Source organism: Rhincodon typus, chromosome 11 (genome assembly GCF_021869965.1).
Source record: "Rhincodon typus isolate 14 chromosome 11, sRhiTyp1.1, whole genome shotgun sequence".
NCBI classification, from domain to species: domain Eukaryota; kingdom Metazoa; phylum Chordata; class Chondrichthyes; order Orectolobiformes; family Rhincodontidae; genus Rhincodon; species Rhincodon typus.
In genome coordinates this window covers 64,849,546-64,874,833 of record NC_063342.1, presented here as the reverse complement: position 1 = coordinate 64,874,833, position 25,288 = coordinate 64,849,546, and the positions used below count along the sequence as shown (strand labels likewise).

The following is a 25,288-nucleotide window of genomic DNA, read 5'->3' as shown; positions in this document are numbered from 1 at the left end:
TGGCCTGCTGTGTTCATCCAGCTCTACACCTTGTTAACTCAGATTCTCCAGCATCTGCAGTTCCTACTATCTCAGGTATAAAGAGTTGCAGCGTGATTGAACTTGCAAACCAGGTGTTCCGGAAGTGGGTGGTTTGTAGAGACCCACATTGCTTCCACTTGGCGTCCGATTCACCTGGCGGTCCCACCGATTGGCGGGAGGAGGCCCCGCCTACCGTCATGACCACGCCTACCGCCCAGACCCCGCCCCTCAGCGGCTGTCGTCAGGGTGACGCGCGGAGCCTCGTTCTGACCCACAGGTAGTGCGGCGGCGGGTAGCAGTAGCAGTAGTAGTAGTAGTGGTGGTGTGGGGGAAGGAAGGGAGGGAGGCTTCGCCATATTGTTAACGGAAACGCGGCACCGTCGTGAGGGAACGACAGCAGCTGGCGCGACTCCGGCTGGAAATTCGGCTCCCGAATGTGGAGAGGTGCAGGGCGGCGGTGACGACAACAACGACCACCACGCTTCGGTAGTGGCGGCTAAGATAGGCTAGGCCTCGGACAGTCCGGCTCGCTCCCGTCGCTCGGCTCAGCCCTGCGCCAGTTCCGGCGGGTGAGCTCGAGCCGCCCGGTGCCCTGCTCCCGCTCGGCGCGTCCCCGCTGCCCCCGTCGTACCCGCTCGCTCGTTCCCGGCGGCGAGGCTGACGGGCGCGCGGTCGGGTCCGGCTGCGAAGATGCCGCTCGCTCAGCTGGTGGATCCCTGGCAGAAAATGGCTGTAGAGAGTGAGAAAGAGGTAAGCGGACTTAATAACTCCTTTTCACCCAACCCAAAACACATGTTGGGCCTTCTGTCTCGTTTATTTCGTTCAAATATTCCTCTTTACAATCTAGATGCTACAGTTGTGAGTCGATCTTGGTGTGTGTCGGGGTAGCGGAAAGGATTTGGATCAAACTCTTCGTCGTTTCGTGTCTCTTGTCTGTTTATAACTTGGCTGCGCTACTTGTTTAACTGTGCTTTCCTAGGTCTGGAGACATGTCGGGTCAAGTACCATCCTGCTAAGAACTGAACCGAAGCCAACTGTATGGTATCATCTCGAGTCTGTCAAACTTCACGTACCGCGTTTTCATTTGAGCATTTCAATTACGATTTCGGCTGTTCAGCCGTTGTTTTTCTCTCTTATTTTGACTTTTTTAAAATCCTATTTCTTGAAATCTTAAAACGAAAACCTTCAGATCATTGAAACGATCTGCAGTTGAAAATGATTGGAAAGGGGTTAGGTCTAAATTCTAATACTTGCGTTTGATTTGCGTCCCAAGGGTTTGTTACGGAAAGATTCAAAATTAAATTTATTTTGAAATAGCTGCAAAATTGTATTTTTGTAGCCTTTGGCAAATTACAAGATCCCTTTTTAAAAAAAAAAAATCAGGTCCCTGATTAAGTATGAATCGTTTCAGTTTCTTTTAATTGTTAGATTTGTCCACAGTTTACTTTAAGGTTTTCTTTGCCATTAGATCTGTGTGGTTGACATCCCTCCTTAGCCAAAGAACATACAAATGACCAATCACATTGGAGCTTACTTTGGAATGTATTACGTAACTTGCTGTCTAGCCTCATGACATGGCATGTCTCAGGTTGAGAATACTTCATGCAGAAACTTAAGACAAGGCCTTTATGTGTCATTGGACTGTTAGATTTGAGGGATACAAACAAAATACCACTATTTTGTGTTTTAAGGAGTAAATGCTATTTGCAAAGCAATCAACCAGCACAAACTAAAACCATTGCCAAAGTGAGAGCTTTAATTTTTTTGGCACAAAGTGTCAACCATATGATGATGCTTGATGGTGATAGGTAACCCTGAGATTATAAGTTGGTGATGCAATGCTTTAGATCTTTCATAAAATTTTGTATGTTGCTCAATATAAGTTGCTTTAAATTCACTGGCTGCTGTCCTGTCTTTTTGTATACTTGCTTTACAAAACTTTGAGTGGCATACTACCTGGAATTTGGCTTTACCTAAAGTTGGGAAAGGATTAACATGATTTAAATTAAATTTGTGCCTAAATTTAGTATTATGTTTCCCTCTAAAACCACAAGGCTGTTCCATTGCTTTGTGGGTTTGCAAAATTGTTTCCATGAACCTCAGTACTGATTTTTGTACTATTGTTGTAAGAAATACCCAAGATGAGCATAAATATCAGAATGACCTCAACATTTGTAAATATGAAAATGTGATACCTCCCTTTTAAGTACACTCAAGGTCAATCAGGATCTATCTTATTGTATACACTTTGCCTGAAACTGTTCTCCAGATTTTTCGAGATGAAGTTTTTCCTCTATGTATTTTCTTGCCTCACAGTCACCATCGTTTCCCCTATGTAAACCTCTTCACAGCCAGAAACCAACTGAGGGCCCAAGCAGGGGCACTACACTACGTGACTTCACCACTCGATGTCAGGCTAGTATTGCCACACAACATAACAGTTCTCTACAGTATGAGGTATACTTTGGAGTATTTCTCTATCAAATTTGCATTGCTTTACAAAGAAATGAGTGGGAGTGAAAATTCTAAGCTGAGTGCTGGGAATGGTTGGCAATTTACGGTAGATGAGTTTCTGTTTGGGTTAATTGGATGTGCAGATAATTATGTGGGGTCGGGGTGTTTAAAATTATGAAATCATTGCCCAGATAATGGTAATACGTGCTGTTTATATAGTCCGATACCACTCTTCATCCTGTAGATAACTTTGTAAGCTTTTCAGGGCAAGTAGAATACTAACTTAGGAAATAAACAATTTATGCCTGTATTGTTCATTGCATTACATTACAATAGCAGACATGGAGAGAACATACAAACTCCACACAGTCATCCAGTCATAGAACCCTGCAGTTTCACGGTAAGCCATTTGGCTCCTCACTCTGCCTCTGAAAAGCATCCCCCCCCAGACCTACCCCCTACTCTATTTCCAAAACCCTGCATTTCCAATGGCTAATCCACCTAATCTACACATCCCTGGATACTATGTGCAATTTAACATGGCCAGTCCACCTAACCTGCACGTCTTTGGACTGTGGGAGGAAACTGGAGCACCTGGAGGAAACTCATGCAGACACAGAGAGAACATGCACAAACAGAGCTGGAGTCAAACTTGGGTCCTTAGTGCTGTGCGGCAGCAGTGCTAACCGTTGTGCCACTGTGCTGCCTTTTGTGAATTATTTGAAGGTAGGAGACTAGTTCACAAACTGAGTTAACGTCATTGATACTTAAATTTGTTTGTAAATTGTTCTGTTTGGGTGAATGCTATTTTATGGAACTGCATCTCGTAGAACAGGCTAACAATTTAAGAAATAACTTGGTAAGCAAGCTTATAATTAACTATGACACATTGTATAGTATATAAATTAAAACCTGCACATCTCAATGCTGTTCGTAGGGATTCTAAAGATTGTCAACTGATGGTCGTAGCTAATGTTTGTAGGTTAAATCCTCTTGTCTGCTTTTTGTAAACTCTGTGGTAATACTATGTATAGGGTATAATTCCTATGCTGACCTGTTTGACATTGATAGCAAGTTTGGATTATGGCTTGTTCTTGGAAGTTAAAGACTCTTGGGGTGCCTTTGCCACAAGAGCTTGTCAGAAGCTAGGAATTCTGCAGTGAGTAACTTGTCTCCTGACTCAGCCTGTCAACCATCTACAAGGTATAAATCAGCCGTGTGATGGAATACTCCCAACACTTGCAACATGCTAACCGGGATGACTTTTCTTTGTATTTATCCAACCTGTCGTAATCATGTACATCTCTATATCAAATCTCTCTTCAACAACCTTTTCTTTAAGGGGAAGGACATGAACTTCTTCAACCTAGCTAAAATCTGCTAAATCTCCTCTGTGCTCCTTTGAATCTTCCTCTTTCATAAAGTTTAGCGACCTGAGCTTGGATGGAATACTTAAGTTGTGGCCGAACTAGAATTTTATGGAGGTTCAGCATAATTTCCCTGTTTTGGTGCTCAGTGTCCCCCAACAGTGAAGCTTAGAATCCCATACTTTGCCAATTACTCTTTCGATATGTCCTACCATGTTCAAAGATCTACGCGCATGAATCTCCCTTCCCCAAGTTGTCTCTGTTCTTGTACACCCTTCAGAACTGTACCATTTAATTATTGATTGCCTTTCCCTCCCTTCAGCCAAAATATATTATTGCATGCTTCTTTGCATTAAATTCTGATTTGTCTGTTTATTCTGCCAGTCTATCTCTGTTATAATTAATTGGTATTATCTTTACTGCCCCATTTTCAAGTTTGGTGAATAGCCAAGGTCTTTTCCCAGAGTGGGGAGTCCTAAACTAGAGGATATAGGTTTAAGGTGACCTAAGGGGCAACTTTGTCACACAGAGGATGGTGTTAGTCTGGAATGAGCTGCCAGAGGAAGTGGTGGAGGCTGCTACAATTACGACATTTAAAAGGCATCTGGATGGGTATATGAATAGGAAGTGGTTAGAGGGATATGGGCCAAATCCTGGCAAATGGGACTAGATTAATTTAGGATATCTGGTAGGCATGGGTGTGTTGGACTGAAGGATCTGTTTCCCTGCTGCGTATCTGACTCTTTGGTATAATTGTACAATTTTGAAATTTTGTACCGCTACTGAAGTAATTTATATCGATCAAAAAGTAGTGGTCCTCGCAATGACCATTGGAGAACCACTGTCTACCATTCCTGTAGTGTAAACCAAACATTTGCTATGTCTTGCTAATCCCTATATAAAATCAATTTACATATACAAAATAAAATTTTGTACAAATTTGTACAAAAAACAATTTTATTAACTAATGTGAAACCGGTTCCATAAGTATCAAGTTTGTACTCAGCCTTTTATGTGGTACTTTGACAAATTCTTTCTAGCAGAAATGTAGACTGTTTACTGCATTACCTTTATCAATCTTTCCTGTCACTTTAGACATTCAACTAGATTAGTGAACACAGTTTGTCTTTTACAAATCCAGACTGGTTCTCTTTAATGGACTTGAACACCTCCAAGTACCTCTAATTTTCTTCTCTGGCTATTGTTCCTAAAACCTTAGCTAGGCAGTTAAACCCCAGTGTTGGCTGTATTTAAAAAGAATATCCTGTTGCAAACTTAGTACTTTTGTGGATTGGGAGGCAGGAAGTTAGAATTTGGTGTTTATAAAATGCTGGGGGGGGGGGAGCATTGCGTGGTTCCTTTAAAAGATGATGTGCTTTTTCTATGATTAGTGATTTTTAAAAAAAGATCTGTGAGCAGCAGCTTAAAAGTTTGTAAGCGTGCAAAGAGCACTCAAATTCGAATATTTGTTTCAAAAGGCTGTACAGTCAGCAGGCCAAGCAGCAATTTTACCAAGACGGCATGTTTTTGAATTTATCCAATCAATTTGAACCAGGCACCTCGATACCAAAAACCAATTAAATTTAACTTATGGTTTTGACAACATAGGATCAATCCTATTTTAAGAAATTGATATATCAAGGGTATAAAAGAAGGGGCACACTTGGACAAAGACAGGCGTGCTAACTGCCATCTGCCAGAGTTAACAGTCCTCAGCTCCCAAAAGACAATCGCTGGCTGTCTCAGACTCCTACATGTGTTAGAGAAAGCACCTAAATAACAAAGATATCCACAACACAACTAGTGAATATTCCTGACTGAAGAATCGACAGAGAAGGCACAGAGCATTCTGTAAAACCTGTAACCTGGCTGTAATTTCAAGACCAAATTCTATTTTTGTTTTCTAAACGGGACTTGTATTTATTGGAACAGCATACCATTAGAATCTTATTTTATTTGGGAATAGTTAGTTGTCAAAAGGGATTTTTTCGGTTTGTTGACAGATTAGCTAATTTGTTCACTGTTAGTATTAAATTTTAATTTTTGATTGCAAAAAATGGGTGTCAGGGATTTCTTTTTATCTAACAACTAGAAGCTGCTGAAAGACAGGTTACACCACTTTTCACGCTCCTTTTACCGATTTATAGGGCGAGGCGCTCCTCTGTGGATGTTTTGGTTTTAGTTCTCAGAGGGGTGTCAACCTCTGCTGTATAACAATACTTACTCCGTTTTTTGAACATTTTCCACTCTCCGATCCTCAGGCACCTTTCCACGTATTTAGCCAAGGTTAGAAGATTATAGTAAGCTGTCCTGCTATCTCCAACCCCACTTCTTGTAGTAACTTGAGATTTTCTTTTTTTTTAAACTTGTGGGCTGTGGATGTTGATATGGTTGGCTAGCATTTATTGCCCTTGAAAAGGTGAAGGTGAGCTGCCGCCTTGAACAGTTGCAGTTCATGTGCTGTAGGTAGACCCAAAATGTCGTTCGATCTTGACGAGCAATTGTGAAGGATGAATTTCCAAGTGAAGATAATGAGTGGTTTGGAAGGGAACTTGCATGTGATGGTGTTCCCATTTATCTGCTGTCCTTTCCCTTCAAGATGGTTGTGGGTTTGGAAGCTGCTGTCTAAGAATCTTTCAGTTTCTGCAGTGTATCTTGTAGATCATATGGTGCTGCTATTGAGCATCAGTGGTGGATAGAGTGGAAGCTTATGGATGTGGTGCCAGTCAAGCAGGCTGCTTTGTCCTGGATGGTGTCGAGCCTTGTGTTGTTGGAGCTGCAGTAATCCAGGCAAGAAGGGAATATTCCACCAGACTTATTACTTGTGCCTTGCAGATGGTGGACCGGCTTTGGGGAGTCAGGAAATAAGTGACTTGCCACAGTATCCCAAGCCTCTGACCTGCTCTTGTAGCCACTGCATTTATCTGGTGAGTCTAGTTGAATTTCCAGTCAGTGGTAACCCCAGGATGTTGTTAGTGGGGGATTCAGTGAAAGCAACACCGTTGAATGTCATGGGGTAGTGGTTAGATTGTCTCTTATTGGAGATGGTCATTACATAGTATTTGTGTGAGAGAACATTTCTTGCCGCTTGTTAACCCAAGCTTGGATATTGTCCAGATCATCTTCATTTGAGGAGTTGTGAATGGTGTTGATCATTGTTCAATAATCGGTGAGCATCCCCACTTCTGACCTTAAGGTGGAGGGAAGGTCATTGAAGCAGCTGAAGATGATTGGGCCAAGAGCACTACCCTGTGGAACTCTTCTAGAGATGTCCTAGAGCTGACATGACTGCCCTCCAACAACTACGACCATCTTCTAAGTGTCTGGTATGACTCCAAGAATTGAAGAATTTGCCTACTGATTCCCATTGATTCCAGTTTTACTCGGGCTCCTTGATGCCACACTTGGTCGAATGTGGGCTTGATGTCAAAGGGTGTCACTCACCTCACCCCAGGAATTTACTACCTTTTTGTCAATGTTTGAACCCAAGTGTAATGAGGTCAGGAGCTCAGTTACCTTGACAACACAAACTGGGCATCAGTGAGCAGGTGCTGCTTGATATCACTGACATCTTCCATCACTTTACTGATGATCAAGAGTAGACTGATAGGGTGATAATTGGCTGGGTTGGATTTGGCCTGATTTTTGTGGAAATTGCCTGGGCAATTCTCCATACTGTTGGGTAGATGCCAGTAGTATAACTACTGGAAAAGCTTGGTGATGGGACCGGCAAATTTTGAAGCACAAGTTTTCAGTATTATTGCTGGAATGTTGTCAGGACCCATAGCCTTTGCAGTATCCAGTGCCTCAAGTTGTTTCTTGATATCACATAGAGTGATTCGAATTGGCTGACTGGCATCTGTGATGCTGGAGGAGCATCCATGTGGCACTTCTGGTAGAAGATTGCAGTGAACACTTCAAACATATCTTTTGCACTGGTATGTTGGTCTCTTCCATGATTGAGGACATGGATATTTGTGGAGACGCCACTTCCAGTGAGTTATTTATTTGTCCACCAGTATACACAACTGGATATGGCAGGACTGTAGAGCTGAGATTTGATAGTAGGTTATGGGATAGCTCATGTCTTTCACGCTTCTGTTTTGCATGCAAGTAATCTTCTTTTTTTTTTGGTAGTTTCACCAGGTTGATACCTCATTTTGGGTATGCCAGGTGCTGCTCCAGGCTTTCCCTCCTGCATTCTCCATTGAACCAGAGTTGGTCCCCTGGCTTGGTTGTAATGGTTGAGGAGGAGGATAGTCCAGATGACAAGGTTGTGGATCATGTTGGAATACAGTTCTACTGTCGATGGCCACAGTGCCTCATGGATTCCAGTCATGAGTTGCTAGATCAGTTTGAAGTTTGTCCTGTTTAGCATACTATTTGAAGCAGGTGATACATTTACTCTGTGTAGTTAGTCTTTCTGTGATATCCTGTCTATTTCACCTGCCCCTTGCTGCTACTCCCACTTTTTACATGCTGACAGAAGATTCTTGGATTCGTCTTATGCAGTATGCCACTTTATTTTTTATTCTTTCTTTCCTGGTCATGTTTTCCTTTTCAGTACTGCAGTGTATTTGGTTTAATTTATCACTGAAAACAATAAACTTAGCAGCATTGTTTGCTGTTTTTGTTTCATCATATTTTCTATCTTTAGTTATCTAAAGATCCATTGCTTTGATTCAGCTACTTTTGCCTCTTGTTGGGATAGCCTTGGCCAGCAGCTGATACATCTCTCTTAAAGGTCACCTCTTCCTTTACAATCTTTGATTCTCCTTTAGGTTCTGTTTTACCTGGCATGGCAGGCAGTGATCCCATTTAAGTTAGCTGTCTTTCAATTAGAAGTTTACTTCAATTGGAAGTCTTTCCTACCTTGTCTCCATTGCTAATATGAACGTTATGATAATTCTTATCCAAGCATTCCTCCCATACACTTGGTCCCCTTCATTCCAGAGGAATAGAACCAGTTCCCTGGCACTGTGAGGCAGCAGTGCTAACCTCTTTCTACTCCAGTGTCGTCGTCATGCTCTTTCTCCTTCTCAACTCTGACAAAATGAACTTTTTTTTTCTTCTTGGGTTCATCCCCTCTTTCAGATTCCACAATGTCTTCGTTATTTAGTACGACGACCCAACCGACCATTTCTCCTTCCCTAGTTTTCTTCATGTTTTGTATGTGTTAATTTTTACCAGTACTCACTGTTTTTAAGTCTCATTTCTATTATTGTCACTACATCGTGCTTCCACGTGATTATTTTTATTTTTAGGTCACCAACTTTACTCGCCACAGTTGTGCATTTACATATTTGTATTCTAAACTTGTCATTATATTCCTTTATAGTCCTCCGTGTTCTGCTGCTATCTAATAATGTACTACTTCCTTTTCCAGCACTAATCAAAATCCTTGCTGCCTGATGAACCGCCTTTTTCCTACTTCTGTACGTTGGTGTATATCCCCTGCCAGTTTAATTTATATCCTATCCAATCACAGTTGTGAACCTCCCCACTCAACTATTGGTCCCAGTTTGACATGCAGTCCATCCCTTTTTAAACAGTTCAACATTTTTTAGTAGAATTTGAATGTGCCTTACAGGTGATGGTCAATCTACTTTGTGATCGAAGAGAATCGTGCAGTTGTGCACCCATTGTATTAGAACGTTAATAACCAAATGCAGCAACTCTGGTTGTTTCAAATTCAGTGTCAAATTGTGGAAAGCAACCAGTTTATGATCTTGCAATAAAGTGGAAAGTCTCCTGGTTTACTTTGTCACACTTAGACTATAGAATATTATTCATTGAATAGCGATTTGGTTTATTCCAAGTTGAAGACTGATATCTCCTTTTGGGGATTTTCTCCTAGATGGTGCTTTTTTCATTAATAATACTCACATTGTCATTTGTACCTCTGCTAGGGAGGCAGACAATATTTCAACCAATTAATCCTGAAGTCTGATTACAATTGCAATGTATGAAAAGCAATGTACATTGCGACTTGATAACTTGCTTTAAAAGCACCCCTGCAGTTTTTTGAAATGGTGCCTTGGGATCTGTTTCGTCCCTGTACAAGGAAAGATAGGGCATCAATTTAACACACCACTTGAAAAATATATATTTTTTGCAGTGCAGCATTCTCTCAATACTACACTGTAGTGTTGGCCTGCATTTTGCTCTCCAGACTATGAAGTGAGCCTTCAAACCTGTGACAAAAATGCTGCAACTGAACCATGGCTGATTGAGTTGATGGCTGACCAGCTTGGTAAGCCCAATATGAAAGTGTTAATTGTATTGATTGGTAGGAGCTGATTGAAGAATCAAGTTCATATTGCTAGGTGCTGCATCAGTGATTGCTTATACAACGTGGAATACCAGGGGCATTTATGATGTGATCAAAAGACAACAGTTCCATCAGTACAAGGAAGAGTTCTGTTAAAGGCAGAGGAGATTCTCACGGAATGCATTGAACGCTTGGAGAGATTTGTGGAATGTGATGCAGTACAAGGACAATGGTGACAATGCTAATGCAAACTATTGAATATTGTGGAGAAAGTGTTTGCCTGCAGTGGCCTGGTCAGATTTCGAATCTTGGCAGATACACCTGTCTCAAGCCGCAGTATATTTCCAGAACTGCAAGATCCACATTTGTTCAATATGGCAGGTGCAAGAAAATCTTATGATTAAAGGAGACCAGTATTTATTGCCTACATTGGTTTCATCATGGATTTCAAACAATAGTGAAGGTATTTTTTAAAAAAAAAATTATTAACCTGTTTTTCTAATCAATCTATTCAGAAATGTTATACACCTCTAGCGCAGATGGGACTTGAGCCCTGGCCTACTGGCCCTGGGGTAGGGACACTACCACTGCACCACAAAAGGGCCCTTTTTTCCTGCTTTGCTTTCTCTGCACTGTATTTAAGCTGCTGAAGAAAATTAGCTGCCAGCCAAAGCTATTCAGTATTTTATCCATTATGTTGTCTTAGAAGGATCAGTTGTGATGGGGGCAACGATCCTTTTGAGATCTACAGTAGGTCAAACAAGGTTCCATGTTGGTACTGACAACTTATGGCATGTTATCTCTGTCAAATGCTCTCAGTTTGTCTACAGAGGGTGTCTACTTACCAGAACTGACGGTCGAGCAGGATTGCTTTTGGTGATGCGTACAGATAATGAACGGAATTTTGGATCAGCTGGAATTAATTGATGTCAAAAGTATGGCCAGGCAAGCAGTAAAACAGTTTAGTTTAGAGATGTTGAAGAATGGATATGTTATCAGCAGCTGATAGCTTATCACCCAATACCTAACTTCAGCTGCAAAGCATTAACGAAATAAATTGTGGACATCCAGGCTGCACGTTGAGTTTATAGTATGATAAGATGGGCAGTGGAGAATTTTTGCCAGGTTTTGGTACTGTAGGACTAGGTATTGATGATGGGAACTGACCACATGTTTGGCTAATAATACTAGGTGGCAACACTTAGATGCACAGCAGTGGGGACCAAGAAAAGTGACCTGGGGTCTTTGGATGTAATAGTCTCCGCTGCGAGGGGCAAAGTCAGCGTCGTAGATACTCTAGCTCGAATTAGATTTGGAATTGTTAGAGGGCTTGCGCATTGACCTGGACAGCAGAATAGAGATATTGATAAAGAATAATCTTTTTCAGTTAAGAACCTGAAGAGCAGTTACAGAATTTTAAAACAGTGGTAACGACAGGAAATGTTATGCATGATTTTGGTTCAGATCTTTTTGGTTCAGTGGATGAGCCAAGAAAAAAGATGTCCTTTTTTGAGCATTAAAAATCATCAGTTCATTCCTTTGCCCCTCAACATATCAGAACAATATTAAGTAAAGTCAGGCAGACATGTGACTGCAGCAAGAGTGTATTGACCCTCCTTGGTGCTGACCTGACTTGCCCTCTGTTAATTGGAGAGTGTCTTTTTGTACATTTCCCTGGTGTGTTCCTACTGTGGAAATGATCTTTTAGGATTATTGTCATTAAGAGTTAATGCACGGAAGTCTTGCGTTTCTCCCACCTACTGAACGTCCTTGACTCATGGGTTTGTCCTGAGTCTTATTTGGTTGAGATTCCTTTTATCCTTCAGTGTTGCAGCACACTTGTGGCTTATACAAATTGTCTTTTGAGCTCCAAATAGTGAAATATTTTTAATGTGATACAGGCGTTTCCCCAAATGTGGCTGATGCATTCGTCACTCTCTCAATGCAGTGTGAACAAAGTTCTCTTAACCGATAGTATAATGGGAAGTCAGGTAAATTTGACCACCTTTCCACTAATTCCTAATGCGCTCCATGTGCAAATGGTGAGCAGTGATGCCCTTAGAGCTGATTTCAGCCAGCTGCTAGCAGTGATTGTGAGCAACCCTGTCATCTTCTCTTAATCAAACAGATACATGGCTCATATCATTCTCTCCTTATATCTGGAGAATTACTTGGCTTCCGCTCTACCGTGTGACAAAATGAGGGGAATGTGAAGTAAATGGTCCCATCATGGAGGAGGAAGCTGACTCCAATCTTTCACCATCCCAAATAAAAGAATTCGATTGGTTATAAAAGTCTTTCTAACAAATTCAGTCCCATATTCACTGATTTTTCATTTTGCTGCAACAAATTTCACTGGGGTTGAAGATCAATGACTCTGAAATAACCAAGAGTTCCTCAGGATGGTGTACTTTGTTCAAGCATCTTCAGCTGCTTAATCAGTCCATGACCAAATGCAGCAAGATCTGAACAATGTCCAGGTTTGGTCTGACAAGTGGCAAGTCATGTTTGAGCCTCAAGTGTCAGGCAATGACCTTATCCAAAAAGAGAGTCTGCTCATTGCCTCTTGATATGTCCTGGTATTACTATTACTGCATCTCTCTCAATCAACATCCTGGAGGTTACATTGACCAGAAATTGCAGTGGACTAACTATATAAATACAGGTTAGAGCCTAGGAAGCCTGTGGTGTCACTTATCACCTGACTTCCCAAAGCCCATCCACAAGCGAGCAATGTGATAGAATGCCCCTCACTTGGCTGGAAGAGTGCAGCTCCAACAACACTCAGGAAGCTTGACACCATCCAGGACAAAGTCTGCCTGATTGGCACCATGTTCTCCTTCCATATCAGCAGTAGTATGTATCATTGACGAGACAAAAATTTACCAAAACTTCTTCGATAGCACCTTTCAAATCCACAACCACTACCATTTAACGGCAGCAGATCCTTGGGAACGCTGTCACCTGCAAGTTCCCTTGTAAGCCGAGCACAGCCTGACTTGGAAATTATTGCTGCTCCTTTGGTGTCACTTGGTCAAAATCTTCCCTCCCACCCTCATGGACTACTTAAAATAATTGGATTATAGTGGTTCCACAAGGCTGTTCATCATCACCTTTGGAAAGGTAACAAGGGATTGAAAATAAATACTGGCCCAACTCGTAACACCCATATCCCACGGATGAATTAAAAAAAACTTGGTTGAGAGCTGTAGGGTTCTTTGGAATGCTTCTGTGGTGCTTGAGTTTTAAAACATTGGAACAGAAGTAAGCAATTCAGTCCCTTGAGCCTGTTCTAACAGTTGGATTGTGAATGATAAGTATATTGACTCCAATTAACACCTCCCCCATGTCATATCTTACAGATCAACAAAATCAGTCTTTGCCATGAAAATTGAATGGTTCGGTATTTGCTTTTTTGGGAAGCAGGTATAGATTTCCACTCCTCGTGGAAAAATGTCTTCCAGTTTCTTTCCTAAATGGCCTGACTCACATTTGAAGATTATTGTCCCATTGTTGTGGAGCCAGAGATCTCCACGACATAAAGTGGCCCTTTGGCCTATCGTGTGTGTCAGTCAAAAAGAGTAATCTAACTATTCTAAATCAATTTCCAGCACTTGGCCCATAGCCTTGTGTGCCTCTACCACAAATGCAAATCTAAGTTAAGAGCGATTCTGCCTCTAACACCCTTACAGGCGGTAAGGATTCCCACCAGCCTCTGGGTGGAGAGAACTTTTTTTTCTCACATCTCCTCTACAGGTTCTGCCCCTTACCTTAAATCTTTGCACCCTGGTCAATGATTCCTTCATCAAGGGAAAAAGTTTCTTTCTATGTGCCCTTTAATTTAAAACATTTTCTCTCTCAATTTTCTTTGCTCAAGGAACAGAAATTCCAGTCTGCCCAATCTCTCTTCGTAACTGAAACTCTCCAGTCCAGGCAATATGCTGGTAGATCTCCTCTACACCTTTTCCAGTGCTCTCACATCCGTCTTGTAATGTAATTTCCTGAACTGCCAACACTACTCTAGCTGTGGCCCAACCAACATATTATGCAGTACCAGGGTAACCTCTCTGCTCTTAAACTGTATGCCTTGACCAGTAAGCAGAAGCTTCTATTCCTGAAATACTACTGTTGCATTTATATGGTTTCACTTTTTACAGGCAGTCTCGCTGCCCCAAGGTTACATTTAACTGTGAAGGAGAGGTGTTGCAACCTTTGAGCAGACAGATTTAACACAGATTGCTTCCAGCTGTAATGGGAAGAAACTTTTTAGTCATATTATCCTTTTTGCCCATTGTTCTCAGTTGAATGCAAATTGCTACAATTTGGCATAGAGGAAGAACAAAATTGTGGTTGGTTGGCTCACCGAGCTAGTTCGTTGTTCCGCAGACGTTTCATTAACCTGCCGGGTAACATCATCAGTGCAGCCTCTGATGAAGCGCTGTTGTGTTTTCCCACCTGTTATTTAAACTCTGGTGTCTGTTGAACTGGATTACCTCAATTCCCGTTTTCCTTCGCAATGGAGTGTATATGGGGTCTGACTCTGTGTTTATTGATGGCTTTCTTTAGTGGAGTACCAGGCTTCTAGGAATTCCTGTGTTTGTCTCTGCTTTGCCTGTCCTAGGATCCTGGTGTTGTCCCAATTGAATCAGTGGTTCTCCTTATCCATGCGGATGGAGTTGAGTGAGTATTGGTCATGTCGTTTTGTTGCCAATTGATGAAGAACAAAATTATATACATTCTCTGGGACTTCTGCTTGAATTTAACAACCCAGGTCCATGAGCTGAGAGTTTCAGCTATTTGGTTATTAGAAAACTGTATTGATGTAAGCCTACTACTTATAAAACTGGAGTAGCATCTTGCAGATGATGGTGCATTTGAATTCTGTAATGACAAGTTGTGCAATTGGAATAATCTTCCTTCTGAAAAGAGAAGGGTGATGGGTGAGCTAATGGTAGTTTTAAATCATGAAAGCTTTTGTTAGAGTACTATTGATGATATTTCTACTTCTGGGAAGGAGCAAAAATTGGAGGCCATCAAGGCCATAGGATAGCCACCAAGAATTCCAGTAGGGAATTCTGAAGTTGGGAATGTGGCATTTCTTACAGCAGGGAGCTGCTGAGGGGAATAGCACAGATGCATTTAAGCAAGTCTATAGTTGGAGCATAAACAGCAATGGCAGTGAATGGTTGGACTAAATGAACTGGGTTTTTTTCTGTGCACTTAATATAATCCTAGTTACATGATTGGCTGCAAAATCTATTTGGGTGACTGACTAAGATCTGATAATAAATGCAATATTTCCGGCATCATGCTTATCCCAAAAAAAAGTCCTTTGCAAGCATAAATTTAAGGATCATTTAATAAAAAGGTGGTTGATAATGCTAAATTATTCCCAGCATTTTTCTTGATTCTGTCACAAGTGGATCTGTGCTGGGGTCTTCTTAACTACTATCTGGTGGGAAAGAATATTGTGGTCATACAACTAGGCCTGTTTTTCAGAACATTGGATATAATAAATATTTTAATTGGCATTTGATTAAAGTGATTGTTAATTACCTTGAGAGAGGTAACAGCCTTGGGCTAATGAGAATGAACTCTCTTTCTCCTTCCTATCTGGTAAACTGAATCCCAGCATTGATTGTCCTTATCTGCATCAGCAACTTCAATATTGTCTTCCTGTTCCTCCTTCATTTCATTTTCTTCCCCTAAATCAACTCTCATTTACAATGAGTGTATTTGTATTAAGCAGTTGGTCCATACTGATTTTTTTTAAAACAAATTCTTTAAATTCAGGCTGGGTTCAGCTAGAGACAGATGCTTATACCATAGCCACTTTGTCATTTGTATGCTTCAAGTACTTTGTGGCCAAGGATTATTTGATTAGTTTTTTTTTCTCCCCCTGCCCTTTGTGATTGAGTTTCCATCATTGAGGTCCAGATTTTAAAAGCTGAATAATGTGAGTCATACTAATTGGTCGACTTGCTCAGCAGGAGGCTAACTTAACTACAAATGATCTGAACCACTATCCGGGGGTAAAGTAGTTGTCCTTCAGCAGCTTGGCAATTGGACTTTTTATAGAAGCTTTATCCACTATTCCATTTTGTGAGACTATTCAGTTGGGTGATGTCATTGAGTAATAGGTAAATTTCAGTGAATCACTATAAACAAATAAAATGACTTAACATATTTAAAAGGTACTACATAATAGGCCCTGTTTTTCTAAATTTTGCTTGTATTTAGATGAAGTTACTGCATATAATGTTAGATCAAAGTTTGTACTAAAATCTGATATTAATGATTTGTTTGCAACGTAGATTTTAATGTCATTCAAAGTTCATTGGCCGATGTGTTATTTTCCCCTTTATAATGCAAATATTTAAAAAAAAATTATAGCATCTTTCACAGACATGTTAAACATATACAACATCTCAAAGCACTTTACAACCAAAAATGGTACATCTGTGACTACATTTCTCTTCGAAAGTAACTGCAATGATGCCACAAACAAGATGGTAATGGTCAGACAATGTGTTTTGGTTTTTAGGGAAGACATTGGCCAGGGCATATTTAAAAGAAATTCACTGAACAACCTCGTGGTCATGCCCTTCGGAATTTGTATTGGTTTGTCAGTCAGGATCTTACTTGAGAGTGGAAATGCTTTGATTAGTTTAGGACTGAGAATTTTGGCGAATGGGGCTGTACATGTCTGATGTAAGATCACTCTTCTTGTCCTCTGTGGACTATGGGGCTCTAAATGGAAAGGATTTGTCTGGGTTGGGAATTGAAATTGTGATGTCTTATGAATCATGTCATCAAATCCTTTCAGTGGCTTTTAGGATATAATTGGCAGTGGAGTTATTTACCTTCAAATGCAATACATCCTTGTCCTCCATTCTAGGTTAATGTCTCGTTTATTTGAATGTGTCTTAAATGTGAAACTTTAAATCAGTTGTTAAAATGTTGCTTGCAAAGGACCTTAGCACCTTTTTTGTTCTAACAAAATTGCTGCGGAAGTTATGCTGTTGTGAGTAAATATAAAGGAATCACATCTCTGCTAAGTAAAATTCTTCACATTTTCTTTCTGAAGATAATCTCCCAGCAAAAGCATCAAAGGACAAGCTTTTGATAAATTCTCACTTAGTCTAATTTAAAAACTTAGGTAGTGTTTTTAAAGAGAACTTGACCATCTATAATTACTGTTTTCTTTTAAATTTTGTAGCAGGATGGTCAACAAATGGCAGATGAGCCCATGTCTGAAGATGAGGCAGTTCTTCAACCAGTAAGTTGGTGTTTAAAATGTGACTTCATATGTGGTTTTTCAAGCTGATTGAGAATTGTAATCTGCTGTCTAAACAATTAAAGAAAAGTATCAATAATTCACTCATTTTCTTATTGATGTGAAAAACATGCAAATCTCAGTTGTTTAAAGTTTCTTCAAACATAATTTGTTGTTGAGCATGCTAAGCCACACACGCAATTTCAAGATTTAAACTCTGGTCTGTGCCTGATCTCATCATCATTTTGACTTCCCTAAAAGTAAAAATATCCAGGAAAATTCCTGTTATTCGTTGTCATCTCACAACTGACAATGAGAATTGTGCATGAGAGTTATCTGGTGAGGGTAGGAATGGCTTTAACATGAGATTTGCCAGTTTGCCCAAAATTCACGATTGAAGTGCGTGTATGAAGGACCATGTCCATTCCTAATTGTTGCAAGTTTATCTATTAAGGCTGTACTTGACAGCTGGTCCTCACTAAATCTGTCTTGTAGACTGGTCATTTATGTCAGTCATACCAGAAAAGAGATTATAACTTGAAGTTGATTTGACCGAAATGATTAATAACTCCACTAAAGTAGCATATAAATTCTAGAGTTGGGTGTGTCCCAGTGCTTTGTCAGCATAGTTTCCCTCTTATTATATCCTATTGCAGAGATTTCCATTACCATTTTGGTCAAGGGTCGTGACCTACCAAGTAACTTCCTCTCTAGCAATTTTTGGTTGCCAATTTCTTTGAATTGTCGGAGGTTGTTTATATGCAGTACTAACAGGCATTGTAAGCAAGGGCTTTTCAACAATGGGAGCTATTTAAGTATTGTGCAGCCACTAAATAACTAAGTTGACCAAGCTGTCAGCCATATAAGGGTAGTTGACAAGTAGTCTGTCCAAAATCATTTGGAAGGAATCTAACTGCTGTTTATTCCTTAACTAGTGCTTAATTATCTTGATACTGTAGAATTAGAAGACCCCAATTAGTAATTTTAAGTAAGCATAGTTCAACTTAATTAAGGTGGCAAAAGATGTTACTAAAGCATAGTTACTTATCGCAACAGTGTTGTTTATATCTTCTGTCACCTAGTTATCATAGTTCCTTTTTTTCTAACTTTCACTTCTTTAGATGATTGCTTTCAAATATAGACTTTAAAACTACTGTTGTCGCTCTGTCCATGTTGCAAGACCAGTCTGATACTTTATTTAAAGATAGACCTGATGCATAGGTATAAAATTACAATTGCATGCTGTGGTTTTATCAAATCTAACATGAAGCTAGGAAAAGGTAATCGGAGCAGTTGTCCTCAGTATTATTTTAAGCAGCATGATTTCATTATATGGCTGTATTTATGTTCCTAGATATAGAGTCAGAGTCATAGCACAGAAACAGATCCTTTGGTCCAACCGGTCCATACCAAACATAAGCTAGTCCCACCTGTCTACTCCTGGCCCATATCCCTCCCAACCTTTCCTCCTCTTGTACATATCCAAATGCCTTTTAAACATTTGTAATTGTACCCATATCCACCACTTCCTCAGGAAGTTCATTCCATGCTCAAACCACCCTCTGTAAAAAAAAAAAAGAAAAAATATTTACCCTCATGCCTTGTTTTTAAATCTCTCTCCTCTCCCCTTTAAAAGTGTGCACCCCTAACCTTGAAATTGGCCATCCAGGGGAAAAGGCAACTACCATTAACTCTCATACCTCTCATTATTTTATGAACTTCTATCAGGTTGCCTCTCGATCTCCTACGCTCCAGTGGGGGAAAAAGGTCCTAGCTTATCCAGCCTTTCTTTGTAACTCGAACCTTCCATACCTGGCAATAGCCTGGTAAATTTCTTCCAAATCCTCTCCAGCTTAATATCCTTCCTCTAACAGGGCAACCAGAACTGGACACTGTACTCCAGAAGAGGCCTCACCAATGTCCTGTGCAACCTTGACTTCCCAACTCCTATACTCAAAGGACTGAGCAATGAAGACAAGCAGGCTAAACACCACCTTAACTACCCTGTCCATATGTGATGCAAACTTCAAAGAATTGTATACCTGAATCCCTAGCTCCCTTTGTTCTACAATACCACCCAATGCCCTACTATTAATTGTTTAAGCCCTAACCTTGTTTGTTGAACCAAAATGCAATACCTCACACTATCTGGATTGAACTTCATCTGCCATTTTTCAGCCCATTGACTCATTTGATCAAGATCCCTTTGTAATCTTAGAAAACCTTGTTCACTGTCTACTATATCACTGATGTTGGTATCATCCGCAAACTTACTAACCATGCCTTCTATATTCTCATCCAGATCATTTATGTAAATGACAAACAAAGAGGACCCAGAACCCATCCCTGTGGAACACTGCAAGTTCAACAAAAGACTAAATTGAGATGTTTAATTTAGTTACTTGGTGAAATAATACACAGAAACCTGAAGAAATTATTTAAAAAAAAAAAAAAAAAAAAATGCTTTGACCCTCTCCCTCAAGCAGAGGCTGTGGTACAGCTATTAAGCTTATATCCACTAGAACTACTTGAGAGTTATAAAGGGTCTGCACATTGTACTTGAGATCCTCATCCTGTTCACCTTTTTTTTTTGAACCATTGCAATCCTTAATAAATCTTTCATCACCTTTTTGGCCATTTGCGCATCCCCTATTTCCTTTGTTCACCTTTTGACAGTCGTGCCTTCAGCTATCTAGGTCCTAAATTCTTGAACTCCTTCACTAAATTAATCTGCGTGTCCTCTCCTATGATTCACTTGGAGCCTCACTCTCTCCAAGATTTTAGCTGCCTGCTCTATAATCTCCTCTTTGGATGAATTTAATTTTATTTTTCTGATCAATGTCCTGCAATGCATTTTGCAACAATTTTCTACATTAAAGGTTTTATTAAAAGAAGCTGAAAAATCAGTCAGTATTTACTGATCTTGACCCAACTAGTTAAGTGAGTGTATGTCAAAGACAGCAAGCTAGTCAGCATCCAGGAGGAAAAAAAATTAAACTTATTACATGACAATACAGCAGCAGTTTTGATTTCTGTTTCGCTACATTCTATGAAAGACTGTTTTGCTTTCGACTCTGATGCTTGATTGTTTGGAAATGTGTAGAATGCACACTGAAGACTGGTGAAAATGTTTAAATTCTGGTATATTATTTTGCTGTGTGCTGATATAATATGGAAAAGGTTCTGTTCAAGTTGAGTTGTAAGTATTGTTTTAAGGAATAGTTAAAACAATGTTATTACTTACACTGGCATAAAAGTGAGGACAAAAGCATTAAACCAGTCATCAGTGTGATGTTGTCAAGTTAACTGCAGTCTGAATTGTAGTTTTAACCTATGGTTAAAAAAGTGCATCAAATACTCTGGAAAATAGAATCTATTTTCTTTTTTAATATGTCGTATGAATAACTGAAGTGAAAGTTTAGTTTTAACTAGTTTAATGTTATTATTTTCTGGCACCTGAAACAGTGTTAGCTGTTATAATTTTCAGCTCTGATTTGAAAAAACAAATGCAGTTCTATTCTTAGATTTTAATGCTTTGTGTTTCAAAGGTGTAGAAATCATCACTAGTGAGAATGCTTTTGTAGCTGGCATTCACCTTTCCAGCGACCTTCCAGTAATCTGTTTCTTTCTGCTACCATGCTCTGACTGATCAGACTGGATTTGTGTTGCATCTTTGGTTGTGACTTGCCACATTTTATATTTCTGTTTTAGATTTGAATACTACTGTCAGTTGATGATAATCCCCAGTTTATATTCCATCACTTGTTAAAGCATGGACTTGAGCCTTGTTGTAGACTGACCATGGTTGCTCATAGATCAACTTATTACGCATAGCAGCTGCATGGTGGTCTGAAGGTTGTGGATGTCTTTTAGCTATTCAAGAATCATTCATGTCTGTTTCAATGGTGTTTCTGCTGTCAAAGGGTTCCACTCGTCCTTGTTCATCCTGAAACCTGTTGTGTTTTTCTAAGGCTAGACCAGTCATAAGTAACACAGTTTCGTGTTCCTTGTAGTTAGCCTTTGAACTGCTCATGTGTTAAAACGGAACTAAAACTAGATGATAGTAGATCTGAGGAAGTCTTCATGTTCCTCATTATGCAGCCTGGAATGTTTGGATTTGGGAGTTCACAAACATGTGAAAAATTACTAAGGTTTTGGAGTAGATCTGTAGCTTGGGTTGTGGGTGGTGAGGTTGGTTGGCTCGCTGGTTTGTTCCTCAGGCGTTTCGTTACCGTGCTTGGTAACATCCTCGGTGCAGCTTCTGATGAAGAGTCGGTGTGTTTTCCCGCTTGGTTTTAAACTCTGGGGTCCGATGGAATGCCTCGCTTCCGGGTTTCCGGAATGTATATGGGGTCGAGTTCAATGTGTTTATTAATAGCATGTTTAGTGGAGTGTCATGCTTCCAGGAATTCTCGTGCTCGTCTCTGCCTAGCCTGTCCCAGGATCTTGGTGCTGTCCCATTCGAAGTCGTGGTTCTCCTTTTCCATGTGGATTGAGATGAGTCATGGTAGCCACACACAGACCAGGTATTGAACTTCAATAGTAACCATCCCAGTGCACACACGAAGCTGCATGCAAACACTATTTAAAAGGGCAACAACACACTGCAGCAACATGAAACTATGCCAAGAGGAGGAGGAATACCTCTTCCAAAGTGTTCAAGGATAATGGATATCCAAAGAACTGGGTCAGGAGATGCCTACAGGAACGGCATCAGAAAGATTCTACATGCCCCGACACACTCATCACACTACCCTACATCAGGAACACTTCAGAACTCACCACAAGACTTCTACGACCACTGGGCATCAGAGTGGCACACAAGCCCACATCAATCCTACGACCAATGCTCACCAGAACAAAAGACCCACTCCCCGCCATGGACAGGACCAATGTCATCTACAAGATCCCCTGCAGAGACTGCGAGAAACACTACATCGGACAAACAGGAAGGAAACTAACAACAAGAGTACATAAACACCAACTGGCTGCAAAAAGACACGACCAATACTCGCTCATCTCAGGCATTGGCGATTCAGGAGATGAGTTACCTGCTGCAGTATTCCTAGCTCCTCTGACCTGCACTTGCTGCCACTGTATTTATGTGGAAAGTCCAGTTCAGTTTCTGGTCAATGGTAACCCCAAGGATGTTGATAGTGGGGGATTCCATGATGGTGACATTGTTGAATGTCAGGGGCCAATGGTGATGGTCATAGTCTGGCATTTGTGTGGCGCAAATGTTATTTACCCCATGTCACCCCAGGCCTGGATATTGTCCAGATCTTGTTGCATTTGAACGTGGATTTCCTCAGTATTTTGAGGAGTCATGAATGGTGTGAACATTGTGCAGTCGTTGGCAAATGTTCCCACTTCTGACCTTTTATGATGGTGGGGGGGGTCGGTGGTTCGGAGGGAAGGTCATTGAAGCAGCTGAAGATGGTTGCACCTAGGATACTATGCTGCAGAACTCCTGCAGAGACATCCTGGGGCTGAGATGACTGAGCTCCAACAACCACAACCATCTTCCAATGTGCTGAATGTGACTCCAACCAGCAGAGAGTTTGTCTCCTGATAATCAATGACTCCAGTCTTGCTGGGGCTCTTTGATGCCATGCTCGGTCGAATGCTGCTAAAATCTGGACCGTTTAAATATTGGTTGTCACAATAGCTTCCATTACTGGAATGTCCAGTGAGTGTTGTACTGCAACCGATGCAATTATAGTATTACATTTTTGTGGTTGGGATGATGGATCAGGGTTTTATATTTTAAGTCTGAGGAAGGCAATTTCTCATGGCATTACTTGTCTGCTGAAATTGCTGTTTGTCTCAACATATCAATACTGCCTAATCTGAAAAATAATTTTGTAACTCAGTACACAGTAACCAGCAAGGCCAGTCCTGACTGTAGCATAAAACCGTTGTATTGTGTGGCAAAGGTATGTGTAGATGTGTGCTTCCATTTCCCAAACAGTACTTTAGATTTGCTAGAAAACCATTCTGTACTGTCTGCTATGATTACATAGAATCAGTTTCTAAAAGCAGGCAGGTGCTTTTTGGGGAAGGGGATAAAGAAAGACTGAAGCAAGAAATGACCTTTTGGAGAAAAATACACTTCGTAAATCTCAAGTAGTGCTTATTAGCTGTGATAAGTCTCTTCTATGTTGTATATTTATCACATTCTACTGTACCTTGCAGTAATTTGCAGCAAATTTTACAAGTATCAATTAAGTATTTCATTTTGTTAAACTCTGATCGAGTAGACCTATTTCAAAATTTAAAGCGCATTCTTAAAGAGCTAAGCTCTCCTGATGAGAATATGGCAGGAGCCAATCTTAAATAATTTGTGGAATATCAATTAAAAATTAGACTAACTTTTAACATTTAACTTAAAATCTGCTTTAATTGATAGAATAGATTGTTTTAAATCAAGATAGTTGGTTCATGTGTCACCAGCTTTTGGATTCAGTTCTTTTTGGTTTCCACATAATTTTTGAATGAGATTGCTGGTAATTCTGGTCTCTGTGGTGTAGCCATGTTCTAGTTTCCAACTCTATAATCATTTCAAAGCAGTTGTTAAGGTGGCCATTACAGACGTTGCATCTTCAATACTGAAGTTGTTTTCCATGACTCCATGCTTTTAGAGCTCCACTGAGCTTGTAAATTGCATCTAGAAACTCCATGTACCATGTTGAAAATAAATAAGGCCCACACCTTTCTCAAAAAATATTGTGATCAGTTGAGACCCTACCCTTGCTCAGAAATGTTGATTTGAAAACAGATAAACAGACATTACAATTTAACTGAAGATTTAGTAAAATGTTGCTTAGTGTTTTGTTTTGCAATGCTCATTTGTTCAAAAAGTTCAAATATTTTTCAAGAAAGGGGTTTGGTTTAAGATCCTGCAAATAATGGTACATCAGTCCTGGTGTTGGAACTATTGAAACTGAACCAATCGTATTACAGTACACTTGCTGATTAGTAATCTTTGATAATAAATCACATTGTGTCAAAGCCAACTACAGAGGTTACTACCCTGGCACTTGCTTAGATGTTGCTGGTACAGAACCTTTTCACTAATAAAGGTTTGGGTGTTTTTGTTTTTTGTGGTGCAGTGTGTCCCTACATCTGAACCAGGAGGCCTGTGTTCAAGACCCACCTTTTCTAGAGGTGTGCAATGAATGTCTTTAGATCTAGAAGTCTGGCGTACAAGGATGCAAAAGTTTGTTTCAGTCATGCAAAACCCTGGTTAGACCCCACCTTGAGAACTGAGAGTGGATCTGGGCACCACATTTTTTAGGAAGGGTATATTGGCATCAGAGGGAGTACCACGTAGGTTTGCAAGAATGATACGTGGACCTCAGTGGTTATAAGGAGAAATTTGGACTGTTTTCCCTTGAAATTAGAAGGGGAGAGGTACGATCAGAGTCCTCTTAAATATTAGCAGGAGTAGAGAAGGGATATTAAAAAATAAACTGGATAGGCCTGGACATTTTTTTTTTACTGGAGCATAGGAGGTTGGGGATGACCTTTTTTATGGAGGTTTATAAAATGATAAGGGGCACCTATGAGGTGAATGGCAAAGTCTTTTCCCTAGGTTGGAGGAGTTCAGAACTAGAGGGCATGATTTTATGGTGGGGAGGAGAAAAATTTAATAGGAACCTAAGGGACAACTTTTTCAGAGGGTGGTTTATATATGGAATGAACTTCCAGAGGAAGTCTAGATTCAGGTACAGTTACAACTTTTTAAAAGACTTTTGGATAGGTGCGTGAATAGGAAATGTTTAGAAGGATATGGGCCAAATGGGACTAATTTAGTTTGGGAAATCTGGTCAGAGTGGATGAGTTTGACCAAAGAGTGTCTTTCTCTGCTGTATGACTCTTTCCACTAAGGACTGTGGA

The 25,288-nt window shown here is 40.3% G+C and overlaps 1 protein-coding gene across 9 annotated transcripts in view; it reads left to right on the top strand.

Moving 5' to 3' along the window:
- The first annotated feature begins 252 nt into the window (after positions 1–252).
- Positions 253–25,288, top strand: part of LOC109931386 (ribosomal protein S6 kinase alpha-3) — a 98,276-nt gene continuing 73,240 nt past the window's right edge. The window contains exons 1-3 of one of the 9 annotated variants that reach the window (XM_048602512.1): positions 253–771; positions 2,338–2,478; positions 17,333–17,392. In XM_048602512.1, coding sequence (XP_048458469.1) covers positions 712–771; positions 2,338–2,478; positions 17,333–17,392 — 261 coding nt within the window. In that variant the 5' untranslated portion in view covers positions 253–711. The remainder of the gene's footprint in view (positions 772–2,337; positions 2,479–17,332; positions 17,393–25,288) is intronic. The other 8 variants (XM_020530784.2, XM_048602511.1, XM_048602510.1 and 5 more) reach the window with 8 other exon arrangements.